At 38.2% G+C, this 27,437-nt stretch overlaps 1 protein-coding gene across 6 annotated transcripts in view; it reads left to right on the top strand.

Moving 5' to 3' along the window:
- Nucleotides 1-24,550, top strand: part of NFX1 (nuclear transcription factor, X-box binding 1) — a 110,126-nt gene extending 85,576 nt beyond the window's left edge. For 2 of the 6 annotated variants that reach the window (XM_069007871.1, XM_069007868.1), the window contains 5 exons: nucleotides 147-245; nucleotides 5,187-5,253; nucleotides 12,142-12,287; nucleotides 19,112-19,213; nucleotides 20,706-24,550. In XM_069007871.1, coding sequence (XP_068863972.1) covers nucleotides 147-245; nucleotides 5,187-5,253; nucleotides 12,142-12,287; nucleotides 19,112-19,213; nucleotides 20,706-20,781 — 490 coding nt within the window. In that variant the 3' untranslated portion in view covers nucleotides 20,782-24,550. Of the gene's footprint in view, nucleotides 1-146; nucleotides 246-5,186; nucleotides 5,254-6,860; nucleotides 8,378-12,141; nucleotides 12,288-19,111; nucleotides 19,214-20,705 lie in introns of those variants that run through there. The other 4 variants (XR_011149085.1, XM_069007869.1, XM_069007872.1 and 1 more) reach the window with 4 other exon arrangements.
- Nucleotides 24,551-27,437: the final 2,887 nt, after the last annotated feature.

Below are 27,437 nucleotides of genomic sequence, written 5' to 3'. Positions count from 1 at the left end.
TATTCATTTGTATTAGTAACCTGTAACTTTATTCTTTGATGACATGTGTGGAAGGTTGGGATTTATATGGGGTTGGGGGTTTTTTTGTTGTTTGCTTATGTTTTTGTTTATATTTTGGGGTTTTTTCCTCCTACCATCAAATTTAGGCGCCTTGCTGAAGCTCTTGAAATAGATGAGAGTTCTGATCCTTTTAATATCCGTTCTTCTGGACCAAAGTACAGTGACCTTTTAAAAGAAGATGCAAGGTATGTGTTTTAATGATGCCAGGTGTCATAAGTCAACAGTGTTGAGAGCAAGATGGGAAATGCAGAACAGTTCTATTTACTCTTCTAAAAATAACTGCCTTGGCAGTAGATGGCCAAGGAGGCAAAGGAATTGATGTGCACTTCTCAGAACCTCCAAAATGAGAACCTGAAAAGTAAAAAGTGCCTGACAGATTGCTTTTTTCTGTAACGAGAAAAGGACCAGATTTAGAATGGGAACATCATTTTACACCATTCTAACTATGAATCAGTACCTGTACTTCTCACATCTCTACTGCTTTTACACAGAATCAGCTTTCACCTCAGTGCTCCTTATAAACATTTCAAAACAGAGACAAAAGTGATGGCAAAATAATGAAATATGCTCTCATAGACTGCTGTTCTTTCCACCAGTCTCATTTACTTTTTTGCCTTACTGCTTTTATTTTAAAAATAAAGAAATGGAATTAATAAAATATTGGATGCAGAGCAAAGCCTATGCCAGTGTGACTGCATAGAGCATTGCTAGACTGAGACACCCTAAAATGAGGCAATGTGAAATCAAGGTAGTACCAAAATCATCACATCAATAAATACTTTGCAATCTGGAATGACAGGGAGGGATCAGACAAATTTTTAAAAAGATGTTTAGATTATATGTCATCTAAGAGTTTTTACTCCTGTATGAGTTTGTAGGCATGACGTTGGTTTTTACCAGGTCTAAGTTTTTTGGAACAGCTTAATATGTTTTGTTCTTGCTCCAGTACTCTAATGCTGCATAAATATCATGGATTGTAAGGATGTTTGCTGCTTGAAAATCCTTTATTTAATTTGTTGATATGTTGAGATAAGTGAAAATTTTACATAAGCAACCACTCGGAATTTAAAAGTTACATCTTCTTTACTTCCAACTGATGAGCCTACTGTAAAAGAGGAGCTGAATGTTTTCATTGTGGAGCTACTGGTTTTTTATTAGTATTTGCACTTAAAAGTGCTATTTTATAAGGACTATTATCTTCGTTGTGTATAGAGTATGTTTTCCTTTACCTTTTTCAGAAAACACAGCACACACTTTCAGTACAATAAGTGAACATTTTGCATTGTGTGTGTAGTCTACTGTGGTTTTTTGGATTATAATTCTATCTTGTCTTTCTGCCAGCCACTACCCATAGTTGCAGTGTTCATCTTTCATGAACAGAACTGACCATGGTCATGCACTATACTGCCGATGGTCGAACAGATACTTTAAAAAGTACCCTTAATGCTTCCACACTCCTCCTCATTCTTGCAGTGATTTTAATTGTGTTTCCTTTGTAGCCACTTTACACTGGTAATTTACAATAAACTAATACACCAGTGCTATTCTTACTGATTCATAGCTAAAGCAAAAGTTTTTGTTAGTCCTCAAGTCAATTACTTTATACATTGAATTATTGGATTTCATTTATCTAGTTTTAAAGATAAATGAGTTTCTCCTTATAGTAACGTATAGTAACTCTTTACAAGAGCAGTAGTCTGCAATTTGTGAGTCTATGGCTTTATGAATTTACTTCCTTGACTGCTGCTGGTGATCTTTTATCTCAGTAGTCTAGCAGATTTGTCTTTCCATTATGATGGCATGATCCAGAAATTGTTGCCTTACCCTGGTCTTAAAATTAAGAACCAAACATGGTTTAAGGGAAAGGGGTTTTTAACCTTGGTATTTATTTAAGGATCCTTAAGGTGCACCACTTCGTCCAGGTGGAACGCGCCAAAATGCACACACATGATATATTGTGTATACAATTTATGGGCCTTACAAATTAGCTGATCTATCAAAGATTACCCAATGAGAGGCTCAAATGAACCCCCCATCCTGAGGAATTCCCCCCTGGATGGACCTATCTTAGTTTACAGGATGTTCTAGGGAAGACCTTGGTTTCTCAGGATGGCATAGGGTTTTCTGGCCTCCAACTGCGAGGCCTCCAGGATGTTTGGTCTCCTGGCTTAACAGAATATTGGGTCTAAGCTGTTATCAGACTTAAGGAATTACAAATTTTAGCGGGGGGTGGGGGGGTGTCCCGGGTGCAGGGGAACCAGCCAGAGTCACGACACGAACACCGATACAATTTGAGCATCGTGCTCTCGTTTTATTGTTTACTTACACCAAGTTATACTTGGCAAAGTTCATGCCCCCTTCCCATGAGAAAGCCTCTAAGCAGTGGGGGAGCTGACCAGTGTATACCTTTTCCCAAGGCTGTTCAAGGCTGCCAGCTATCAGGTGCCTTGCATGCCTATCTTCAGCCTGAGGCCCCGTCAGGAGTACTTCTGCAACAACCCTGGGGTGCCCAAGCTCTCCTGGGGTATCCTATGCCCCCGTTCCACAAGGAATTCCTCTGCAACAAGTATGCATGCTAAAAGCACTGGGGATACATAAAAGCTATGTAAAAGGGTATATAAAAGGTATATATAAAAAAAGGCAAAAAATCATCATGGCATCAGTATCTGTTACAGTATGGTTTTCAGGTGGTTCAACATTCTGAATAATTTCTGACAGATTAATTTATTCTTGCTTGAGCGCATCACTCCAGTAATGCAGGAGTTCCGGACTTGTGGCTTTCTGCAGAGCATAAGTTATATACAGGATCTTAGAATGATTGAAAAACTCGACAGTTGCCTCCCTGTGCATTCAGAGTCACTGCCTCAAGAAGGCAGCAGCTGCCAAAGTCATTACTAGAATGCCATGTTATCTTCTTTAGGCAATTAAGTGGTCTGTGTAGCTGATATATTGTCAAGAGCTGAAAGAAATGCATACCTAAAAATGAAGAAAACTTGAGAAAGCTGTAAGAACTCCTGATGATTTTGAGGTGTAGTCTTTAATGACAGAACCCTGAAGCTCCCAAAATGCAGTGCAACTCCAGGTAACAGGAAGAAGATAAGCGAGTGTCAGCATGCCAAGATAATATGTCTCCTTTGTAGGACAGTGACATGAGATGGGGGCACCAGGAATAGCATGGTAGTGCTGCTGCATGCTGATCTTGCTGATGTGTTTGTCAGGATCTGATAAGGAGTCAAAAGAAGTCTCTCCACCATATAGCTTTACATGAGGAGATACTCTGCTGCCAAGGGGTATCCATCTTGTAGCATGGAGATGACTACCAACTGAACACAGATCAGGGGATGCAGATCCACTGGCTGGACACCTCAGCACTGACCTTTTAAGAAGCTCCAGAAATATATACACATAGAGTAAGCAAATGCTCAGGTTGATCTGTTGACATGAAGTTGGAGAATAGCCTGGCACAAGTATCAGTGTCCAACTGGACATGGATGATGTTGAGGCTGTTATTTGATGAATTAAGACTACTGGAGTAAGAGAGAATATCTGATGTATCTAGCCACCTGGAGCTACACAGAAAATAATTTTCTTGTTTTGTCACTGGCTGTGCAAGACCCCACTGTATGCACTATGAATATCTGTGGTTTTATAGGCTCCTGAGGGGCTTTTTTTATGTATCCCTCAGTGTGTTAGCTGGTTCCTTAGTACACTTTTAAATATTATACATCAGATCCTTGTGGACCCTCTCATTGGATAGTTGATACATTTTTTTCTTTACTGCCATGATCACTTCACCTTGAAATTTGGGTGTTCATGATTGGTATTCTGTGTAGTTCATGCTTTCTAACCCTTTGAATCCTGAAGGTGTTGGTGGTTTTGGTTGGGTTTTTTGTTGTTGGATTGGGGTTTTTTTTTGTTTGTGGATTGGGGTTTTTTTGAACTTGAAATTATTTCTGCAATATTCTTTCCAAAGCCTCATACTACATGAGCTGACTGTATTTCACACTGTAGGTGTCTGGAGGCCCCTTTCTTTTTAGCTCTACCAGTTCATGTCCTTTTTCTAATTCTCCCAGTGTTAAACTCTCTACTGAAGACCCAGGAATTCTCATAGCTACATGCAGTGTCCATGTACTTTTGCTAAACCTTGAAGGTTAACCAGTGATGGACTAAGTCCATTTTACCTGATCAAGTGATGTTGGTGGCTGAGCTATTCAATGTTGTTGTTTTGCACATTTGTTTGAGACCCTTTGGTCTTTTGATGATACATTCACTTTAGCATCCACCACTTTGGTAGGTCATCTGCCAGAGATAGTTGTGCTTGCTTTGGGAGGCACTTCTTGACTGATTAAATTCTGACATCATTCACAAAGTGGTACTGTGTTGGTATGGAATAGTGCCTGGTTTTTGAAGAATTATTTACTACTAACCAGCTTTGAGATATGAAATCTTCAGGTAGCCTTTTTTCCCCATGGGGATGGTAGCCTAAAAAATAGCAGCCTTCCTTTTAAAGCTAGTTTACCTGCTTATTTAAGAACAGAGCACAAAGTTTGCCCATAAGTGAAAGACTTGAAGTACTGTGATGAAGCTAGTTACAAAAAAATACTTCAAACAAATCCTTAGTATCTCACATCAAGAATGGTTTGTTTGCTTGCAAGTAGCCTTATGCTGCTTCATGCATTCTTAATAATTTGTTGTGCTAGGCAAGTTGAAGACCAAAATCAGTGAACTTTTCCTCTGTCTTGGGAAAGAACTCCACTCTGTTTACCCTGTTCCCGTTTTTGTGTCTCATCATATATTGTAATTAGGTAAATTAATGACAAGTAACTTAAAAACACCAAAATGGCAACTTTAAAATCTACATTATTCATTTGAAAATGTAGCATTGGATTGTCAGACAGTAGAGCCATGTCATAGCATTTTATTCTGGGTTCCAGCTGTTGAAGGAGAAATAATTATTTTTGTAATAGTGGTGACATTCTAACAGTCTTTTGATGTGAATGAAGCTTCTGCTTCAGTCAATTGTGTTCTTTAATTTTGTTCTTGTTGAAAAATACTACAAAATATGAAGATACTATATATCTTTATACACTCTCTTGCCTTGTTAACCTAGAATGCTGTTTTTGCAGGAAGGATATAAAATTTGTCAGTGACATTGAGAAGGAAATGAGAATGCTTGTGGAAGCTGTGAATAAGGTCAGTATTCAGATACTCTGTATAGATTCTTAGAATTGGTTTCGTTTGGGGGGAGTTTGATATTACTAAACTTTATTAATACTCATAGTTATGATTTGACACCAGATCTGTTTGCGCTCCAATATAATGCACAGTTTAATTGTAAAAAGAACAAAATTTTTAGGAGACCTAGTAGTTCAGGATCACTTTGGTGCCAAACCTTGCTTAAGGATTAAAGCAGTGCTAGGCGTTAATGCACCAATGGATGATCATTAATTTTTGGTTCTCCATTAATAAAATATTGTCAAAGATGATGTTTAAACATTCAGACTTTGAGGAGGAAAGCCTAGGTACTTCTTATCCCTGCAGTGGAACTTGCTCACGAATTTTTTTATACCTTCCTGTATTTGCCAGTGTATGAGGTTGTCCTCCTTCTATAAAAAAAACCTGGATTCAGTCACAGTGTTTGAGAGACTCCAGTATACTTACAGAGGCTGATACCACAGACATGATCATACGTTTTTCAGTGATACCACCTTCAGGTCTGCCAGGTTATCTTGCTGCTGCTCCATGAAAGACCCAGTATATGTGGTTCAAAGGACCATGTAAACTATACTATCCTCAGTTGCCCTTAGCTCAAGAAGGAGCTAATCTACTGTAGAAAACATAATTTTGATCCCCCTAGGCCCTAAGGACAGTTACTTAACTTTATTCCTTCAAAAAATTATGGAGGATGTTTCTTAAACAATGTTGGTGATTGTCCATCTGTCTAGTGTTCTTGCCCATTGTTTTCATCATTAGAATGAAAGACTAAAAATAAGTCAATCTGTGTCTAGTTATTAAAGAACGGGTAAAGTTGGAAGGGACCCCAGTTGGGTCATCCAGTCCAACCTCCCAGCTCAAGAAGGGTCATCCTAGAGCATATTGCATGGGATTGCATCCAGACAGTTCTGTAATATCTCCAGTGAGGGAGACTCCACAACCTCTCTGGACAATCTGTTTCAGTCCTTAGTCACCTGCACAGTAAAGAAGTTCTTTCTCATATTCATGTGGAACTTCCTGTGCATCAGTTTCTGCTTGATGCCTCTTTTCCTGTTGGTTGGCACTATTAAGAAGAGCCTGGCTCCATCCTCCTGACACTCCATCTTCAGATACTTATTGACAAAAAGAATTAATAATAAATAGAATCTTATCTGTCATCTTACCTTGAGGTACAATAGGCCCAACTCTCTCAGCCTATCCTTATGAGATGGTCCAGTCCCCTATCTTTGTAGCCCTCTGCTGGACTTGCTTCAGGACCTTAATTTCTCTCTTTTACTGAGGAGCCCAGTACTGGACATTCCAGCATTCCAGGTGAGGCCTCATGAGGGCTGAGTAGAGGGGCAGGATCACCTCTCATGACCTCCTGATCACACTCTTCCTAGTGCACCATGTCATTGGCTTTGTGCCACATGGGCACAATGCTGTCTCATGGACAGCTTGCTGCCTATCAGCATCTCCAGATCCTTGTCTGAAGATCTGCTTTCCACCAGCCTATACTGGTGCATGAGGTTCTTCCTCCCCGAGTGCAGGTCTCTGTACTTGCCCTTAAAGAATTTCTGAAAATTCCTCTCTGCCCATCCCTCCAGCCTGTTGAGATCCTTCTGAAGGGCTGCGCAGTGCTCTGGGATGTTGGCCACACCTCACAGCTTTGGATCGTCAGTGAACTTGCTGAGGAGGCATCTGCCCCTTTATCCAACTCGCTGATGCGTAAGTTAAAACAATGTTAGAGCCAGTACTGATCACTGGGCAACACCACTAGTTACAGGCCTCCCAACTCGACTCTCTGCCACTGACCACAACCCACTGAGATCTGCTGTTTAGACAGTTCTCAATACACCTCACTGTCCACTCATCCACGTGGCACTTCTTGAGTTAAACTATGAGGATGTCACAGGACACAGTGTCAAAAATCTTCCTAAAATCCAGGTAGACAATATTCAGTGCTCTTGCCTTATCTAGCCAGGGGATAGACAGTTGTTTTATCATACAGTTAGATTGGTTAAGCATGATTTTCCTTTGGGAATCCATACTGACTAATCCTGATCATCTTCTTGTCATCCCACGATGACCTTGAGGGTGAACCATTCCCATCACCTCTCCAGAGACTGTGAGACCATGCATTGGTTTTGCAACATCCTGGTTTTTGGTAGTGGGGGGGCTTCTGTGAGAAGCTGCAAGAATCTTCCACCATGTCTGGCAGAGCCAGTCCCTGATGGCTCTGAAGACGGACATGCCACTGGCCAAAGCTGAACCAATTGGAAATGATGCTAATGCCTCTGTGATAACATATTTAAGAAGAAATCAAAACAAAGGTGGTGGCGCAGTTTTAATTCCAGCTGGAGAAGAGGAGGAGGTGAGAGTGTGTGAGGGAAACAACATGGAGACACCAAGGTCAAAGGAGAAGGAGGGGCAGGATCCAGGCACCAGAGCTGAGATTCCTCTACAGGTCATGGTGATGACCGTGATGAAGTAGGCAGCCCTGCAGCCCATGGAGTTCCATAGGGGATGCAGAGATCCATCCACAGCCCATGGGGGAGGTGCCCACGCCAGAGCAGGTGGATGCCTGGAAGAGGCTGTGATCCTGTGGAGACCTGGTGGAGAGAGGGGGCCCCTCCATCCAAGGTGGAGCAGCCTGTCCTTGGAGGATTGCAACCTGTGGAAGAGTGACCCACGCCTCAGATTTGGGAGGACTGTTTGCCTGTGGGAGGAATTCACATTGCAGCAGTTTTGGGAGGACCGCTGTTCGTGAGATTGGAACCACGCTGGAGTTAGTGGAGAACTGTCTCCTGTGGGAAGGGACTCCACAGTCTCACAGGTGAATGACTTCTCTTCCTGAGCCAAGTGGAAGAAAAGCTTGGGTGATGAACTAACCAAAACCCCCACTCCCTATGCTGTCAGTGGGAAGGAGGGAGTGGCTGGGGAAAAAAGCCTTTACAAACACCTATCTTACTTCTCATTATCCTGCTCTGATTTTGTTAGTAATAAATGCACTTTCTAAGTCGAGCCTGGTTTGCCCTTGGAGTGCTTTCTCCCGGTCCTTATCTCAGCTCATGAGCCTTTGTTAAATGTTCACTCCTCTACCCAGCTGTCGCAGGGGAGGGTATGTGAGTGACTTTCGTGGGTGCCTGGCGTTTAGCCAGTGTCAAACCATGACAGACTGGCTGGCCCATAGTTCCTCAGAGTCCTTCTTGCCCTTTAAGAAAGACTGGGGTGATGTTTGCTTTCTTTAAGTTTTCGTGCACCTCTCCTAACCGCCATGACCTTTCAAAGATGATTGTAAGGAGCCTCGCTGTAATGTCCACCAGCTCTCTAAGCACTCAGGGATGCATCCCATCAGAGCCCATGGACTTCAGATATCAAGTTTGCCTAGGTGTTCTCTAACCCCAGTCCTAGACCAACAGAAACTCTTCCTTCCAACATTCTTTTACCCTGGTTTCCTGAGTCAGAGATTCTTGAGGGTTTGTCAGTGAGACTGATGCAAAGAAGGTGCTCACATACTCCATCTTCTCTGTGTCCTCTCTTACTAGGCTCCCCCCTCTGTTTGGTAATAGGCCCACATTATCCTTAGTTTTCCTTTTGTTACTGATGTATTTGAAGCCTTTCTTTCTGTCCATGACATCCTTGGCCAGATGTAATTCCAGATGGGCCTTGGCCTTCGTTGTCTCATTTCTACTTACTCTTACGACTTATTTATGTTCATTTCAAGTGGCCTGACACTGCTTCAGTCTCCTGTGTATTTCCTGTTTCAGTATTAACAGGAGTTCCTAGTTCATTTGTCTCTTGCCCCTGTGCTCAGTTTCTTGTTCATTGGGGTGCAGATTATGCTAATTATACTCAGGTCCCTCCAACCTCAGACACTTGGAAGCAGGTGCATAGAATAATTGTTATCTGTATGTTTTACCTAAGAATAATTCACCTAGTGTTGTGTTACCTGTGGTTATCCTATTTTGCATATTCCTTTATACATTACCTTTATCATACACACTTATATATACAAGTATGTACACATATACCTGTCTATATATAATTGCATATACCAAATATATGCTTATACTAATATCAAACCAAGATATGTAATTACTTTTAAAAAGAGGCAACCACAGGTCTTATATTTGCGATTAGTGACATCAAACGTGCCAGAACAAGAATACCAGAGAGCTCAAGAACATCTCCAGTGCTTTAGTTCCCAGTGCAAACCAACTATTTGTTGAATAATGATCGTACGAAGCAGAGAAATTGTGTCTGTTAAAGAGCATCTGCACTGGAGAAGGAAAATATGAAAAGAAACCACATCTCAGTCATTTCCTTGTCTGACCTAAGGGGAGAATTACCCAGTGTACCCAGCTTCCATCATGATTAGGATGAACCATGTAGGGTCACATGACAGTTCAGTATCTTAAGGATCAGTTCTGTACCATCCTACCCATCAGGCTGTAGGGAATTGCTATTCCATAAAGGTGTGAGAAGCTCCCAGAAAGCTCCCCGAAGTCAAGTTAAATTTCAAAAGGGAGGAGGTTTCCCAGGGATTGAGGTGAATCTGACCAGCTTGTAGTTCCATGTGTCCTCCTAGCCTGTCCTGAAGCTAGAAGTGACAGCATGTGTGGAGGCCATGCTCCGACTCTCCTTTCCTTCAAAATTGTGGTATGTATGGTGTATCATGCACTATAAAGTTAATTTGCACTTGTACTCAGTTTTTCTTGCATAACTTTTCTTTCTATTTCTGTTAAAGTCTCAGAGGCTTTCTTTTCTCTCTTGTGAGAGTCGTGTTTCATCTTGCAACCCTCAGGTTTATATAGCTAAAGATTGAATTAATATGTGTGACATGGTGTTATGCAGAGACTGGTTTTAGTTGTTCTTCTGCCATAATCCTCAAGTCCTCTTTATGTTTGAGTCTGTGTTTGGTTGTTTGTTTATTATGATTCCTAAATACTCTCTGACTAAATATGTGGCTTGTTTTCTTTGTTTCTAGATGTGAAACTTTACTTGTATTAAAAGTATTTTGGATGCTATCTATCAAGCTTTCTTGTAGCTCTGCCTGCATCAGTACTATGTCTTTGATACTGATTACTGTTACTTAGGCTTACCCATTTTACATCTACTTTTTTATTTTTTTGCATTGTCCCTTTGGAGATGCCCACTTCAGTTTAACTGGAGAAATGAGTAATAAAAAGGATTTTGATACTTAAAAGTTTTAACATTAACACGATTCAACTCTGTCTGTTATATATGACTTTCCTTGCCTCATAAACATCTCTTGCCTGCACTCATCAGGTACATACTCTGTCTAGCACAGCAGAGTTTTCATGGTTGATGTATGTAAGCAGAAAAGACAGAGAACATGTATATCCAGCTCTGTCTTCATAGGGACAAGAATTGTGATGTTTTTCAGAGCATGGAACCATCACCACTTTTTTAAACCAAGCATACTAGTCATCATAAATAGGTACAGAATCTGTAGAGTTCTTCAAATTCTTTTGTCTATGCTGGAAGTGTTGTAATAGCTGGGAGGTTTATTACTGTTCATTGCAAAGTAAAGATAATACTCTGTCAGCATGTGATTATCCTGAAGACTTCCAGAAATGTTTGACTATGGTTTCTGGTCCAGTTTCTATTTGTAACTTAGCAATTTTATAATCTAGGAGGAGACAGATATTAACGCACTATTTTCAGGATAGCTGCAACATACCTCTGGTGACATGTGGTGGTTTTTACATTAATTTTGGTGGCTGACCTTTTGTAAATCCACACTGATTGTTCCCAGGTATTTTTCTCCTCCATGTACCTAAAAACAGATTTGAATTTTAGCTAATCAGCCAATAGTTCTTGGGTTCTTTTCGTTTGTTTATATATAGTTGCAACAATTACCTTTCTCTAGTCATTGGGTTCCTACCCCATTCTTACAATCTTTCAAAGGTGATGGAGAAGTGGGATATCATCCTGGTCTCTCAGTGACCTTAAATGCACTGCCTACAGTCCTAGGAACTTCTGTAGGTTGGGATTTCTCCAGAAGTCCTTGACTCGAACTTATTCTACTACAGGTAGTTAGTTTTTCCCCTTGAATCTTTTCTGTTGACCCAGAAACCTAGAAGACTTCACTGGTGATAATGAAGGCAAAATCTGAAGCAGTGTCCTGAATCTGTGAAAGCAGACCGAAGCACTGAGTAACTCATCCTTATATGCATTTGTTGTCACAAATTGATCCAACCCATTAAGGATATGGGCTCATAGGACCTTGATTTTTTGTTTGTTCTTTTACTGTTGATTTCATAATCAGTGTTGAATCAACATTACCAGTCTTCGTTAACTGATTAAAACTAGAACTTTGGGTTTTTATTAAATAAAGAATCTATTGATGCCATTACATGAGGAACTTGCAGATAGATAGCTTCTTTGGTAGAGGGAAGTGTGATGAATTTGACATCTTTGTAGCTATCTGCAATATGTGCATTGGGAAGCCAGTCCACAAAATAAAATTAGATCTGATGTGAACTTGGCAGATCATTTTGAAAGATACAAATTCAGATGAAAATAATTTTGTATTGTTTTTGGGGATCTAAGTAGAATGAATGTAATCAGGATTTGTATTTCCAACTTAAAAGATATCCCTGTGTGGATGTGTGTATACTTTGAGGTGGTGGACACAGTAGAGAACATACAATTTAAGTTTGGGAAATTAAGCTAATATTTTCAGATGAGCTTTCTGTCAATACTGAGGTCTTAGCAATTTGTGGTATTGATTTTGTCATGGCAGCAAAATTTTAGAGGTAGAAACACTTTTTTTTGCTGTTTTCTTCCCCTTGGCTCCTCTAAAGGAAAACTTCACCTTTTTTTTTTTTCTTCTTTCTTAACCTCTTCTGTTGAATTCAGGGCAAGCATACAAAGAAGAGTCATTGTTACCCACCAATGAACAGAGATCACCGCAGAATCATCCATGAATTAGCTCAGGTTTATGGCATTGAAAGTGTGAGCTATGACAACGAACCAAAGCGCAATGTTGTTATCACTGCAGTGAAGTATGTAATTCATTGTTGTTTTCAGATCTTTATAGTTTAAATAATTGGATGGTTTTTTATCACTTACCAGAATGAGTTTATTTACAATGCAATTTGCAAAATGCAGCAATTTCCAGTAGAAATTTTTTTAAAAGCAGTTTTTGAATTGATAGTTTCATGGGTTTGTTTCTACTACTTAAGTAAATCTTCTGAGAAGAAAACACAATTAGAAATAAAAAAGCTAAGAAAATATTTTGCAAGATTGTTTTCCATTCATCTTAGCAGTAACTTTTTGTCATCAGCTAAATTTGATAGAGGTATCAAAAATAAAATATGTAATAAAATTTTATGAAAACTAATTACTGGGTTGAGAAATCATACTTTAAATTTACACTACCTTTGAAAAAATATGGTTATTGTAACATATTTCTCCATCTATCTGAAGCTATCACAGTGTATACTCCCTCTTCAGTTAATGGACAAAGAGGGAGCTGGAATTACTGCAAATTGAAGAGATTTCGTAGCAAAAATGAAAATTTTTGGAGAACACTCACAAAAGGCAGTTCATAGTAGAGAAGAAAATGAAGGGAATATAGCTAGGGGAAAAGCAAGCTGATTGCACTAGAGACATAGTATGGGAAGGCTTCTGGTATCAGGGCTTCATTGACCATGCTCCTTACTCAGCAGCATATTTAGCTTAGTGCTGTCAAATTGTGATTATTTGACAACCAATTGTTTTAAACTGTAAATATCGACTGCAGTTGTAAGAAATCTGTCATCTTCCATGCTATTAGAGTGCCATGAGCTATTCCTTAACTTGTTCATCAGTTGGTAGCTTAGCTACAATCTTGATTTCTTCTAAGAGAGATGGAACATTACTTTGATCTTACAACATATGATACTTTTTGTTTCAAATAAAGGAAGATGAACAAAGAGTTCATATTTGAAAAAGCTTATTTAAAAAAAAAAGAAAGAAATTAGGGGGCAGGATGAGAAATTAGTGAAGAGAATAAAAGGAGCAGGGCAGATGATTATGCTTCAAAAGCAAAGGCATGTCCTGCAACTTGAGAATGGGAGGCCTTCCTTTATGGTTTTAGGAGAGATTGTGCACTTGCTTCTACTCTTGCTCCTTATGTTTTTCAGGGAATAGCATACTGTGCAGAATGCACATGCTTCTTTTCCATCACTGCCACTCTTAAAAGACACTTGAGTGGTGTACTGAGACTATTCTTCAGCTGCACACCAATATTTCTTAAATTAATGGATTCATCCAGAACTTCTTTTAATTTTCTTTTTATTTGCCACTTCTTCAAGATATAAAGCCTCAGATGAGGAATAGCTCAAGTTGCAGAATGATATTTTTGAGTATTTCACAATGGCTTCTTCAACACCCAGAGCTTGTAATCACCAGAAAGTCAAAATGGTTTTGTTTCATTCTGTCTCAGCAATGCCTTCAGATTTCTATCATGGGCTCCTCCACGTATAAATAAATGAAAATCATTCAGACAAGAAGACCATTCCTTCTCTTCACACTCCACCATTGTGTCATTCAAATGGTAGCATCGCCATTACAGGTAGGTTAGAAGAGTGAGAAAGTCCCATTGCTAAGAAAGCTTCTTTCAACCAGGCTTCGTCCTCTTCCAAAGATCTAGGGGCGCACTTCATAAACCTGGTTTGCTCTCAGCCTCTGCCTCCATCACCATCAGTAAAAGTTGGTCATATTAGCTGCATTAGAGCCACTCATGTACGGCATTACCCATATATAACCACAGAGATCATTCCCAGTATTGACTGTTAACCTTGATCTAAATTACAGTTCTGGTGTCATTCGAAGTTTAAGACCTGTAGTGAATCCTTGTAAGTGCCTTTCTCTGTGCTTACCTGTTGGTCATCTTTGCAGTCACCATCTTTTCAACAGTTGCAGTACCAGATTCTTTCTGAACTATGTTCAGAGGTAATGGATAATGTCCAGACTGTTATCATGAAAAGAGTAAAGCTTCCAAGTAGACACTTGTGTTTCGCTGTACCTGTCAATGATTTTTTGAAGTTTTTTACTCAGATGAGTAAAACTTTCCTCCTTCTCTAAATAACTCTGGATTCCAGAGCCTGTTAAAGGGGTGTCTGCTTGTTTTTATGTAGTGACCAGTGTGTAAGCAGCTTGTATGAACTTGAGACATCCTGGAAGTGGTTTTGAGGGCAGTCATCCCTGTAAGACCCATCTTCTTCCTGTTACTTCCAGGAAGAACATTAGGGTCAGTTTCTCCTCATGAACAAGGGGACTTCTCAAGAAGGTGACAAGTTCCTGCATGGTTCTCACTGAGAAAGCCACATGCTGCCACAGTCTTATTGACATGTCCTTTGTTTTGTTTTTTTTTACCCAGGGTTTTATTTCCTTTCAATGAGGTCAGTCTGGAAATGGCTCAGAAATGGTTACATAGATGTAGGGTATACCAGATCAGCAGGATCAAAGACCTAAAGAAATTAAAACCCCTGTAACCACATGGAACACCCTTATCATTATAGTTGCATCGCAGAAAGAAAAAACTGCACATCCCAGTGGCAGGGTTGAGAGGAAAGTATATGTTCTGAGGAAATAACATTATCCTGACTTTAAGTTTTTCTGGGCATGTTTCAGTACTTGAACTCTAGGTACAAATTCATTTTACTTAACTATCTCTGCAGCCTTTCTGGTATCTAAAATAAATTCAGATTCAATTTGACAGAAATTATGATGACTACATGAAGGTACTCTTGTTTATTTAAGAGCTTTTATTCCACCCTTCACTGTCTAAGAATTTTATCTTCTGCCATGAGCCAAAGCTAACTTTCTCTGTACCCCCTTTTGCAATTACAAAGGCCTATTGTAAGGCAATGCCTCTCGACATCTGCAACTTCTAAGAATTTTAAAGCAATTTAAGTACAAATAATGCTGTAAGGTCACCAGCCAAGGTGGTTTTAACAGCAGTCCTGCTTCAGAAAAAAGCTGCATCTTTTTCTTATTGTTTTTTTCTTAAACATTGACATTGTTTGCCCTGAGAATAGTGTATGTTGCTTCTGGAAAGTTTAGGCATAGACTATATGAAGTTTAAACAATATGGGGATTATTTAAGAGCCATTTGCTTAATTATTCCACCTCAACTGTTACCAGTTTTTGGAGACATTTTTCACAAAAATCTGCTCTATCTGAAAGATGATGGCGCATTATTGCAAGACTACATGGAATTAGTCTGGACAGATTAGTGGACAAGGAATTTTGTAGTAGTTCATACCAAAACAGATCAATGCTGATCCATCCTATTGAGCTTGCAGTCTTGAAGAAGATAAATTGAGTCATGATTTCCACATTCCGGTTTTATACAACAGGCCATCCTGTCAGCACTAGCACTGCCTTAAAATCAGCAGATAGTTTATGTTCAAGCTTCTCCCTGTACTGCTGTTAAAAATGTGTCATCTCAACTTTTTTGCTTGAGGCAGGCACTTGGCTTTTTTTTTCCTTACTTTGAGAATAAGTTAATGAAACGAAGAATAGCAACTTTCATATCAAAATGTCCAAAATACTTGCAGAGCTTTTTGTGTTCATATCAACAGTTCTTTTACAACTGATGATAGATAACCGTGGCTGGTTAGGTAGGGTCTGCTTTCTTTCTTATTTCCAGTAATTAATTAATCAAAGTTGGTTTTTTCCCATTGTACATCTCTTTAGTTGAATTCAATTGTTTGGGGTTTTTCCACATGGGCTAAATGTGGGCTGTTTCATCTCTTTTTTTTTCTCTTTAACCAATCAGTGTGCCACCAAGGTATACAGAAAGTGGTGTTCATTTTGCTGGAGTGTAAGTTTATAGATTTTTGTCTCTAAATCCCCTGTGGTTTCATGACATACCAATTTGCTGTTTATCTCTTTCCTTTTTTTTTGAGGAATACTAAATTTTGTCAAAGCTATAACAGGTCTAGGCCTTGATGTAACCAAAGTAGATTTTGTTCCAGGATCGTCTCTAATTGTTCACAAGGCTTTGATCCCTCCTAATTTTTAAAGGTATGCTATATTAACCCTCTACATCCTGGGAACATTTAACTTTAGAGCAGAACTGCTGATTTACATTCTTGAAATGCAGGACCATTCTCTTTTTTAGTAAGATTTCTTTTTTTTAGCTAATTAGTAGAAATCAGTGCACATGTATTCTTCGAAGTGTTGTGTTTCTGACATTTCAGAGCTGTCATTTATTTTCTTTTTTTTTTACTGTACAAGCAAGATTTAGTCTGATGTTCTAGAGTAAGGACAGACACCTTACCTTAGTTGTTGAAGGCCTTTCTAGCCTTTCTTTTTTTTTCTTAATTACCTCCAGGCAATTTGCTTTCCATGTTTTTGCGCATCACAGTTGATAAAAATGAAAGAAGACAACAGAATACCCTCCCATCTACCACTGTTGTCTTTTTCCAGTTAGAACTCTACTGTTGAGATGTAACTGAAATGGCAGTGGGAGCATTTGGCTTTATATAGCAGGCTTAGAGCTAAAGGACTTCTTAACCATTTTAGACAAGAGAGGAAAATTAGCTGTTCTTAGCTGATAGGACTGTAATATACTTGTTGTTAGAGTGCACATGTAAACATAATATAACCTTGAAAAAATCATGGTCATTGACAAGTAACTTCCAGATAATGAAAACTTTCACTGCTGGGGAGATGGGAGTGCTTTTTAAATTGGTGACCTATGTTTGTAAGATTTTGTAGTTCATTTGAATAGACTGTCAGTACTCAGTTTAAAACAATACTGAAAGGAGCTCAGGGATCACCACATAATATTTTAGTGGACTTTTGACTTACCTTGAAAATGTTGTGGAGTTTTTCATCTGTGTTGCCACAATATCACAAAAATTTGCCCTTAAATACAAACTGATAGAAACAAGACATTATGAAATAAAAAAGATAAATGTGATGAAAATAAGACAAATACATAATTTTTGTAAGCTCTGAAATAGAACTGGCGTTCATCTGTGTACTGATGTGAGATTTCAACTGCTTAAAACTCTCAGGGAAATGGGGAGAAAGTATGAATTATCAAGAATGTGACAAAGCACGGAACTTAGCATGTGCACATTTCTGGAATTATAACAATGCACAACACATTGCTTTGCAGCATTTCTGCTATTCAGTGTGTGATTTTGAAAGAAACAAGATGCATATGTTGGTATTCATTGAGTAGAAATTTAATTAGCAAACACAGAGAATCTCGTGATCTAGAGGAGTTTATTTAGAAATGCATAAATAAAGTAAATAAGGAGGAAGTATTAATTAGTACTTGACGTAGAATCATGTAGGTTGGGAAAAGACCCTTAAGATCATTGAGTCCAATTGTACTACCAAGTCTGCCCTTAAACCAAGTCCCTAAACACTATATCTACGCATCTTTTAAATACCTCCAGGGATGGTGACTTCCCTGGGCAGCCTGTTCCAGCACTTAGCAGTTCTCTCAGTGAAGAACTTTTTGCTAATACCCGATAAAAACCATTCAGGAATGCAGTTTGATTTAGTGTACAAGAATTAGTTTGGTCTGAAAATGTCAGTAGCATGGGTTTAGAAGAAAGTGCAGGAAGGGTAAGAAATTGACCTTGGTGAGGTTTAAGAATTTTAATTTATTCATCTTATCTTCCCCCAGATAAGATGAAAAAGAAACTGTGAATGGGAAAGCTCTTTCAGTCTTGCAGTTAAATCATCCAAGTGAAATAGGACAAACTCATTCTTGAAAGTAGCTCATGAATTTAGAGGAAATTTTAAGACATCTCCACAATCTATTAGAGATACAGTGTGTTTGGTAATTATTTGGATTGGTTTTTTTAGTTAGATGCCTTTTTGGAACAATCTTTCTAGGACTTTTTTTTCCTGGGTGTTGGGGTTTGTTTGTTTTCAGACTTTTTTTTTTTTAATATATCCTTCCTCTTTCTCCAGCCATTGCAGCCTTTGGGCATAGACTGCCAACTGAAGTTGAGTGTGATTCACAGCTTAAAACATATAAGTATACATGCTAAAGCACACTGTTCTCCTATACTGGAGAACATACCTGCCCTGTGACTATAGCCATGGGGTGACCCTTGCACTTCAGATGGGACAGGCACAAGTGTGGTGCTTCATTGTGTGGTGGCAATCACATAATAGATTGTAATTAGTGTGGAGGACAGAAGCTGATTTTTTAATTTCCCCACTCTAATGCATAATGGTTTTTTCCTGATCTGATTCGCCTGGAATTGCTTACAAGGAAGAGGCAGTTGTTGTTTGGGAGAGTGCTGCTTAGCAGGGTGCTGTGATCAACAAGTTTAACATGATTTACTGCCAGAGTTTGAGAAGGTACTTCCAAAACTTTAGGTAATATGTTGTAAAGATTGAGTGAACCGTGTTCTCATGCTGCTGAGTTAAGCTATTAAGTTGTTCCTTCTGATTTATATCTTGTTCTTTGAAAGAACAGATATGTTGCCCTTGAGTATAAGTATTCCGGTTTTGGTATTTTAACAGTTGATCATTTAATGCATTTCATAGTAGAAAGGATTTGTGGACCTCACATGCAGAAAAGGAGTCTGGGTACCAATGCTCAAATCTAGTAAGCTGCTTCTGCATCTTTTATAGACAGCAGTGAAGAGACGTTTAGAATACTGGATATCTTCTTGGTAATGAAAATGTATTTTTTGCAGTGTTGGTCTCCATGGTTGGAAAATTAAGTATTTGAATAGATGATTTAAGAATACAAGTATGAACTCTGACACCAAAACTGCTGCTTACAAATATTACTCATTCCCAACTTCTTAATGAATATGATTTCCTATTGAATTAAGTAACCTTTCTTTTATTTCTTTAGAGGGAAATCCGTTTGTCCAAGCAATACCTTAACTTCTGTGCTAGATAAAGAAATGCAGAGCAGGCCTGCACCTCCTCTTCCTCATTACAAACAAACAGATAAGTAAGGAATTTGGATTTAAAACCATATTCTTCAGTTTTGTTCTGAGTTCCCCAAGGAACATGTTCCTAAGCTTCAACTTTATACACCATTTCTTCTTTTTTCTTAACCCACACACAGCTTTGGAGCTTGCAGCATGCACTGAGATGTTCTTTCCACAGAAGCAAGCCTGAAATTAAGTGATACAAAAACGTAGGATTGCCTGTGTGGTATAGGGGTAGTAGTATAACAAATATTATGGGGTTTTTAAATTATTTTTTAATAAATATTACATGATTGGGAAGAGAGTGCTGTTTTTGAGGTTTGGGGATTCCTTTTTTTTTTACCTTTAACCAAGAGTAGTGTCTTACTGGCATAAAATTATTTATTTGGACAGATACTAAATGTATTTTTTTGTGTGGATATGACTACACAGTTGATTAAAAGTGGACTACCATTTTTATCAGACAGTGAGTATTACTGAAGGTGGGATATATAAGACATCTTGGTCAATAGTCCTAAAAGGACAGTCTTTACATTGTATGACCTGCCAGCTTTATACCTGTAGTTATCTCATAGTTATGATTTTTTTTTTTTTGGATGGATGGCTTATTATTTTTTCAGGTTTACCTTTCGGAAGTGTTTTCCTCCCAAGTTTTTCCCAGATTAGCATCTGAAATCATGTTCAAGTACCTTTTGCAGAAAGGGACTGCTTTAATGTTGCAGTAACTACTGTTGGTAGATGCTGCTGGAATACAAAGTAGGCTGTTCTGAGAAAATTTAAATTGTTTCAGAGCTAAGCATCTAGAGCAAATTACATTTCTAAAAGGATTTCTTAAGGTGTAATTCAATGTCAGTTTTAAACAGGTTGTTACTCTTCGTTTCCACTTCTGTGGGATTGCTGTCTTCAGTGACCCTAATTAATGACAAGGAGTTACGTAGCAAAATTAAATAAAGGACTTCAGCCATTTATTTTTCATTTCTAGAAGTAAAGTTTCTTTAGACGTTCTTAATTCTACAAAACCTTGTGAAAGATCTCATACTGTCTTACTGAAAAAAATCTTTAGTGTTTGAATTTGCTATTACCATACTTTTTTTGTTACTCTTGCTTTTGAAATCAAGTGGATTTATCATCAGCTCAGTTTAACAGTATTTATTTTGCTGTTTCTTTTAAGAGGGCATTTTGGACATTTAATCTTCAGTACAGTATCATTTTTTTAATAAATATTACCAGTAAATTACATTTTCTAGTAAAACCCCAAAACAAATTCTGTCAATTCAGACACATGTCGATGTGCATTAATTTAATCAAGCATATGTTTTTGTCAAAATTCAGTTAACAAAGACTTTCTGGAGCATTAAGGTACTTCAACTAAAACTTAATTTAGAAGTGCATGCTATTGACCGATGCAGTGTGTATGTGCACATTGAGACATTACCGGAGTTTGTGATTCAGTTTACTTTGTATCTTGTTTTACATGCATGTGAGTAATATCTAATATTTTTATAATTTCAGGAGTAGTGGAAACAGTGGTTTATCCAAACCATTAAAGGAAGAGCCAGTAATTGACTACTTTGATGTCCAGGACTGAAGTGATTGATGGTGAATCATTCAGATGAATCAGAATCACATAGATTATGATACAGAAGCTTAGAGGTGAAAATGCTAAGTTATTGTGTGAGGTGCTTTTTGATTATCTGTCAAATGATCAGTTGTTCAACATATTCATAATTTAACATCTAAAGTTAGATTGATACGCTAGTTTAAAAAGTTAAGCATTTCAACAGTTTATGTAACTGCATAATACCTAATAGTGGTATAGCTTTTTAAGTCTGGGTTTGGTGCAATTTTGTATCTAATGTGCTGTCATAATAATGTAGATTTTCATTGATGACTTTGAAGCAAGAGAACTGGTGGTAAGCAAATATATTTTTGGAATATTAAGAACAACAATAAATCTCAAATATTTATTTTGACATATATCACACAAGTTAAAATGGACTAGAAATAATACGTGATAAAAACACTTGTTGGGATATTCTTAAGTATTTTCATGTTTTATTAATTCATTTTTGGTTTAATGTGGTAAATTTGAGAATTTGAGTTATACTTCTACATGGAAAGAAATATAAAATTTAGGCGTGAATATATACATAAATGCCTATTAAGAACAGAGACTTGCTTTGGAATCTGAAGAACCAGTATTTGGGGAAGGTGGGGAATTGAGACTTACTCTAATTTATCTCAAATTTGATATGTTAAAAAAAGAAAAGAAAAACAAGCAAAAACAAAGAAAAAACCCAAAACAAACAACAACAAAATCAACTCCACAACATGAGATTACTACTACTACTATGTTTTTATTCAAGACCTTGAACAAAATCAGCCATTACATATTATTTTGATGTTCTGTGCATGGTTTTATTGCGGTTTATTTTTTTTTCTGTACTGTGCAAGCTTAAGATAAATGCGTGAAGTTTGGTTTAAGTATGTTATGTATTTGGAATAATACTTGTAACATTTATAAGACCATCTGCCTGAACTATTTGGCAATGGAAGATCTTTGTTTTATGGGAAATACCATTAGCAAAATGGGAGGGCAGTTTAAACATTGAAAGACACCAGAGTGGTCTCATGATGGTGAATTGTTTCCAGATCTTGATTTAAGATAGGCGAGTAGCTCTCTGGGAGAGGAGATTGTAGGTCTGATCAGAAGAGGTGGTACAGCTCTGAATTTGAGTAATACCTGTTCTCCTGAGGAGAAGGTTTTTTGTATTAATAGCTTTGGGAACTCTGACACTGACGTACTCTGGTTCTTGTTGCTTGAGGCTGCTACAGTGTAGCACTAGAGGTGAGTCCCCTGTACATCATCAGAGGCTGATGCTAAAAAGGGGTTCACTATGCTGTAGTGTGAGATTCATTGCCAAAAAATGGAAGGCATTTACTCATGCTTAGATTCACTTAGAGTTATCATATGACCCTGAGCCTTAACTGTGAAGCATTCCATGGCTACATTTCAATTGAGCAGCTCATGAAACATGGAACAAGTAGAAAACTCACAGACCATATCTGTCCCCCCAAATGTTTTGAAAATAAAATGCATGCTATTATTGTATATTTTTATAGGAGTTTATGATTTCACATTTTAAAAGATGCAGTCTTAAATGTTACTAAACATTTGAAGTGTTTCAGGTAAAACAGGTACCTTCAAGAGTGTTCAGGCTTTTAATTTGTATGTAGTGATTTTAACTTGTTTTACTTTTTTGTCTAATACTTTATGAACAGAAATGAAAAATAAATCAGTATGTCTTACATTGCCCTTAATTTCTTAAGCAAATTATGGTTTGATTCTACAAGGTGTACTGCTAAGTTCAGCTGAAGAAATAAGTTACTTAGCACCTTTCCAGGAATGTATTTCCTCAATCCCTTCCTTGTGAGGACTGTATCTGTACCAGTGCTTGCAGACAAGTGCTGACTCAATGTGGCCAAATAAAGGCTATTTCTGGTTTTGAAACTCAGAGCTATGTTAATATAGCACTGATTTCAAGCTGGTAAGACCTCTAGGAAGAATGTACATAGTTATGTTGCAAAGGTAGGTTCCAGACAGGAGCTGGCACACATGTCCAGTGAACTGAGTCAGGTGCATGTATGCTGGAGCACACACAGTTGGTTTACTATAGATAGACCTAACATTACAGAAAACCAAAGTGGTTTAGTTGATATGAAATGGAATAAAGGTGCAGCCTACTAACTTTTCACAGTTTCACATGAATATAGCGAAAACCATCACATTTGCACCTCTGATTTGAAATTTAAAACCTAAAAGGTTTTCATAGCATTATTTTCAGCTCTGTTTAGTGGAATTTTTATCAGATTATGGCATTAACATAAAAATGAGAGTTTTGGTGTGACGCACTTCAGCAGTCAAGTTGCCACTGCTTGTAACAAGAAAATGGAGGTAATCTCAGTTTCTCAGGCTAAGTTTAATAATTATTACTGAATCTGTTCATACTGAGAAGTCATACTTCTTATCACTTGCCTCTTAACTACATGAATGTTAAAACATTTTTATAGATCTGTATGTTACACATCTCTAAATCATGGCTATTGGAGCATACCTGTAGTTACGAAGCAATTCATAAGTACTGGATCTTTTTTTTAAATGCATTTTAATAATTTGGTTAAAAATATGATACCATATGTTTGCCATGAAAGTAATTTTCCCCTGGAACTCAGCTACATAGCCTTAAGAAAGAATTCAGTAAGGCTAACAGTGGTGCTGTTCTCTCTGTTTTTGTTTGCTTTTGCTGCAATCTTTGACTTTCATATGGAATAGTCATAAGGCTGGAGTTTTGATATATGTGATAACTTAGCTTCATATTGCACGTGTGCCTCGTGGAAATACTTTTCAAATAGCTATTTTTTAAATCTGAGCTGGCCTTTACACCTTTTATCTAATAGAAAAATAAGTAGGTAAAAGAAATCTTTGCATCCGTGAAGTCAGTGACAAAAATCATTTTGACATCACTGTAACTTATGACTTCAGCTTTGACATGCTAGCAATTTTCCACAGCCCTAAGAGTAATAGTTTCCTGTAAATATATTTGAAGAAAGTACCTTTCAGTAAGTATCTTTTGAAATAAGTTATGTGATACCAGTTGGAATCCATGCAACTTCATGAAGTGCTTTTAAAACTGTGTTTAAAATAGGCAGGTAGTTTGGCATTTGGGCTGTGCTGTTGCCTTTCTGTATAGTTTAACATATTTAACGTGCTCTGAATATTCAGTATTTGGGTTTAACCTAAAATTGTATAAGATGCATAAGTAGACTTCAGTATCACTGTTTCTGTGGCAGTTTTTACAGTATCTGCTTCATAATGAAATGAGCAAAATAAAATTTTTCTACAATGCTTGTTATTTGTTGAAAAATTCATATTTAACTTGATTTTTTCAAGTTACTGATGTAAAATTACTTTTCTTTATAAATCCAAAATAAATCTTAATTTAAAGTTCAGTGCTTTGGAATTGTTTGCAAACTTCATCTTGGTGTTCAAGGGTTGGAAGACTGAGACATCACAGAGAAACGAGTAAAAATTTAAATGGACATTTGGGAAGTCCTTTCTCTCAAATTTTTGTATAAAAGGTGTGATTTCCTCGATCTGAAGTGATTTTTAAATGAATGCTGTGTGGAGAATGAAGCACATAAAGAGGGCTCCCCAGGAAATGGAGAGTATGCTGCCTTCTCGGAATTCAGAACTACAGGAGAGATGATTCTGGATAGAAATGTACATTTTGGTTATATGAAAAACCCTTTATTATGTCAGCCTAAATGCTACTTGGCAATAAAATGTATGATTTTAACTTATGGTCCCCTTAGTGTTGTTTGTTCACCATTCAGTTGTAACGGTGACTGTAAGGCAGATGGGGGGAGGGGAAGTGAGGACTAATGTAACTTTAAAGTCCCTGTGGGCTTTAGATATAACAAATTCAGGATGATAAATGGGGGGTGGAGAGATGATGTAAAAATTTTGCCATCACAGTTCAGTAAGTGACGGGAAGATTCAAAGAACAAGCAGTCTGAAAATCAGAAGTTTGAAATAATTTGAACTGCCTGCTCCCGAAACTTTTAAAGTGGTCATGCATTTTCAGCAAAAGCCTGACCTGGTATTTCAGATGAAGTGCAAGATGGCTCATAGAAATTCAGAAAGTGATCTGAGATTGAAGAATCTTGAAAGACAGATGAAAACCTTTTATCTTGCTATGTCAACTGTCTCTAAGTTTGGACATCCATTTCATGTATTTTTGGAAGATGAGGATGGCATGTTGTGGGTATACAAGCATTGGAAAATGTGTTACCCAGAAATCTTTGCCTGAAAAAAACACTTGTATTACCGCAGGCCTGGTTCCTACGGTATAGCACCGTGTCCCGCAGCCATAGGGAGGAGGAGGAGGAGAAGATCCAGCAGGCAGGAGTTGTGCAGCAAGATTGATTTATTTAATTATTTTACAAACTCTTTTATAGACTTTTTTCTTCATAGCCTAATTGGACAAAGGGCCAGCCACCCCTTGGGGGTGATTGGCTAAAATCCTAAAACATCCATTGTCAAAATATTTTTTTACTATACCATAAACAAGACTTTTCAAGGTTGCAGGTGTCTGGGTTGTTTACATTCCCTGCTACCTCTTCTATGAGAGAAAAGTCTCTCACGGACTTAGAAAATAACAAGAAAATCCTCGCTAGCAGCATTTTTGTAACTACACACTTGCACTTCAGTTAGGTCTGTCATGGACTAGAGGGAGACCAAGTAAGTCTTCCTTATCAGTGTGTGCAAATGGCAGCAGAAGAGACAATCAGTTTTGCTTTCTGAACCCTTTTCCATGTTTGGAAATAGGCTTAGATGGATACTGTTGTTCAAATGTTGGGTTTCAAGTATTTTAGTCTTTGTAGATAGTGAATTCCCAGCCGAAGCCATCATATTTAACAAATGCTGTTCTCATCCTTTACTAAAATGCTGAATTCCTAAGATGGTTGATGTGCAAATTTTTATGTCTATATACTTGTTACTTAACCATAAACCAGAATATTAGAGCCATTAGAAAGGGTATATATATGGAGGCTGTATTTTGGATGCTCCCTGAGCTTTAGACCAGGTTTCTTAGTCTTTGTCATCTCAAGATTTTTGAAGGAGGTAGTGCAGTGTCTTGAGCAGATGGAGAGACCTTGTTGATACTGTCCTGCAAGAAGCAAGGTCCCAGAAGGATCCTGGGAATCCCTTGGTATTAGCCATTGAGCTGCTGTTTCAAGCACTGTATTTTTATTACATTTTTAAGTCAGGGTGTCTAATTTAAAGCTTCTATGGAAAATGCATGTCTCCTCCACAGCAGAAAATTATTTTTACCACTGAAAGAATCTTTTTAAGAGCACAGATCAAAGTGTATCACCTTTCTGGTATTTCAGGCAATCCTCTTAACATTTTAGGTGCCATTATGAGCTACTGTTGCCTTCTTTGGAGTTCTTTTCAGTGAAAGGAAGTAGGGGCAAAATGTGGCTGTTGTGTCGAGTTCTGCTATGCTTGGCCGTCCCAGCTTCACTTTCTGTGGAATGTTCAGGATCTATCCCCTAGTAAATGGTTCGGTTTTCTAATGGATCTAATGTGTGCTTACTCCAGTATCCAATCATCTTGCTACATTCACATTTATTCCCTTAAAGTGTAGAAAATGTATTCTACTCAGAGAACTAGAGGACTTAATTTGTAAGGAGATGTAAGAAACTAAACTAAAAACATCAGCATAGAGAAAAATTTATCTTAATAGAACACTTTTTATATGCTAGTCAAAAGGCTGTCTTTCAAAATGTGTTTGATAGAGTAAGCCAACATGTTTTACATGGGCGTGTTATCAGAGACTGAACTAGTTCATGCCTCAAACATTGATATAAGAGTTTTGCCCATTATAGCAAAAACTGTATAAAGAAGACCACCCCCCTCCCCTCCCCAAAGGATGCCTGACTAGAACTTCGGACTGAAAGTCAAACTGCTTAGATTAGATAAAGGGAAAACCCATTCTTCAATCACCTGAAACAAACAAGTAAACAAGGAAAAGAATGTGAGCCAAACCCAGCAGCCATGCTAAGAATCATCTCTGGCTTGCTTTGGGGTGGGGGATGCTGTAATCCACAGACCCATTTGCTGGGAGCCAGTTTGCACAGATTTTCCCCCCAAATGGGGTGGGGGGAGGAAGTTTCAGTGTGTCATAACCTCTGCTCAGGGGCAGTGAAACCATCCTCCCTTACACAAACTGGCTATGGAACCCCCAACCCTGGGAAGGCCACATCCATAGGACATTCACGTGAGCAGCAGCTGAGGGGGTACCTTAATCCATCAAAGATCCCCCGAAGTGCCCCTGCCAGAGTCATTCCTGAAGCCTTGCACCACAGGACTGCACATGATGCAATAAACCCAGAGTCTGTTGTAAGAGACAATGGCAAACTTCCCCCTCCCAGGGAGGTGCCTGGGTTTTCCTACCTAGCCTGAGCGTATATAAACCCATCAGATTCTGTGCTTTTTAGGGAACCTTCACCACGAAGAAGACCGGCTGGAGAGGATCACCGGAACATCACTGGGATCCACGGAGTGGTGATATTTTCCTTATTCTGTCCCTGTCAATCTTTCTGTCCCCCCCACCTATTTTCGATTTCTTTCTCTTCTCTCTCTCTCATATTTGCTATCAAATAAAACCCATAGTATTG

This window comes from Aphelocoma coerulescens, chromosome 2 (assembly GCF_041296385.1).
Source record: "Aphelocoma coerulescens isolate FSJ_1873_10779 chromosome 2, UR_Acoe_1.0, whole genome shotgun sequence".
NCBI lineage: Eukaryota > Metazoa > Chordata > Aves > Passeriformes > Corvidae > Aphelocoma > Aphelocoma coerulescens.
The sequence above is the reverse complement of the archived record's forward strand: the minus strand, read 5'-3'. Positions and strand labels throughout refer to the sequence as shown.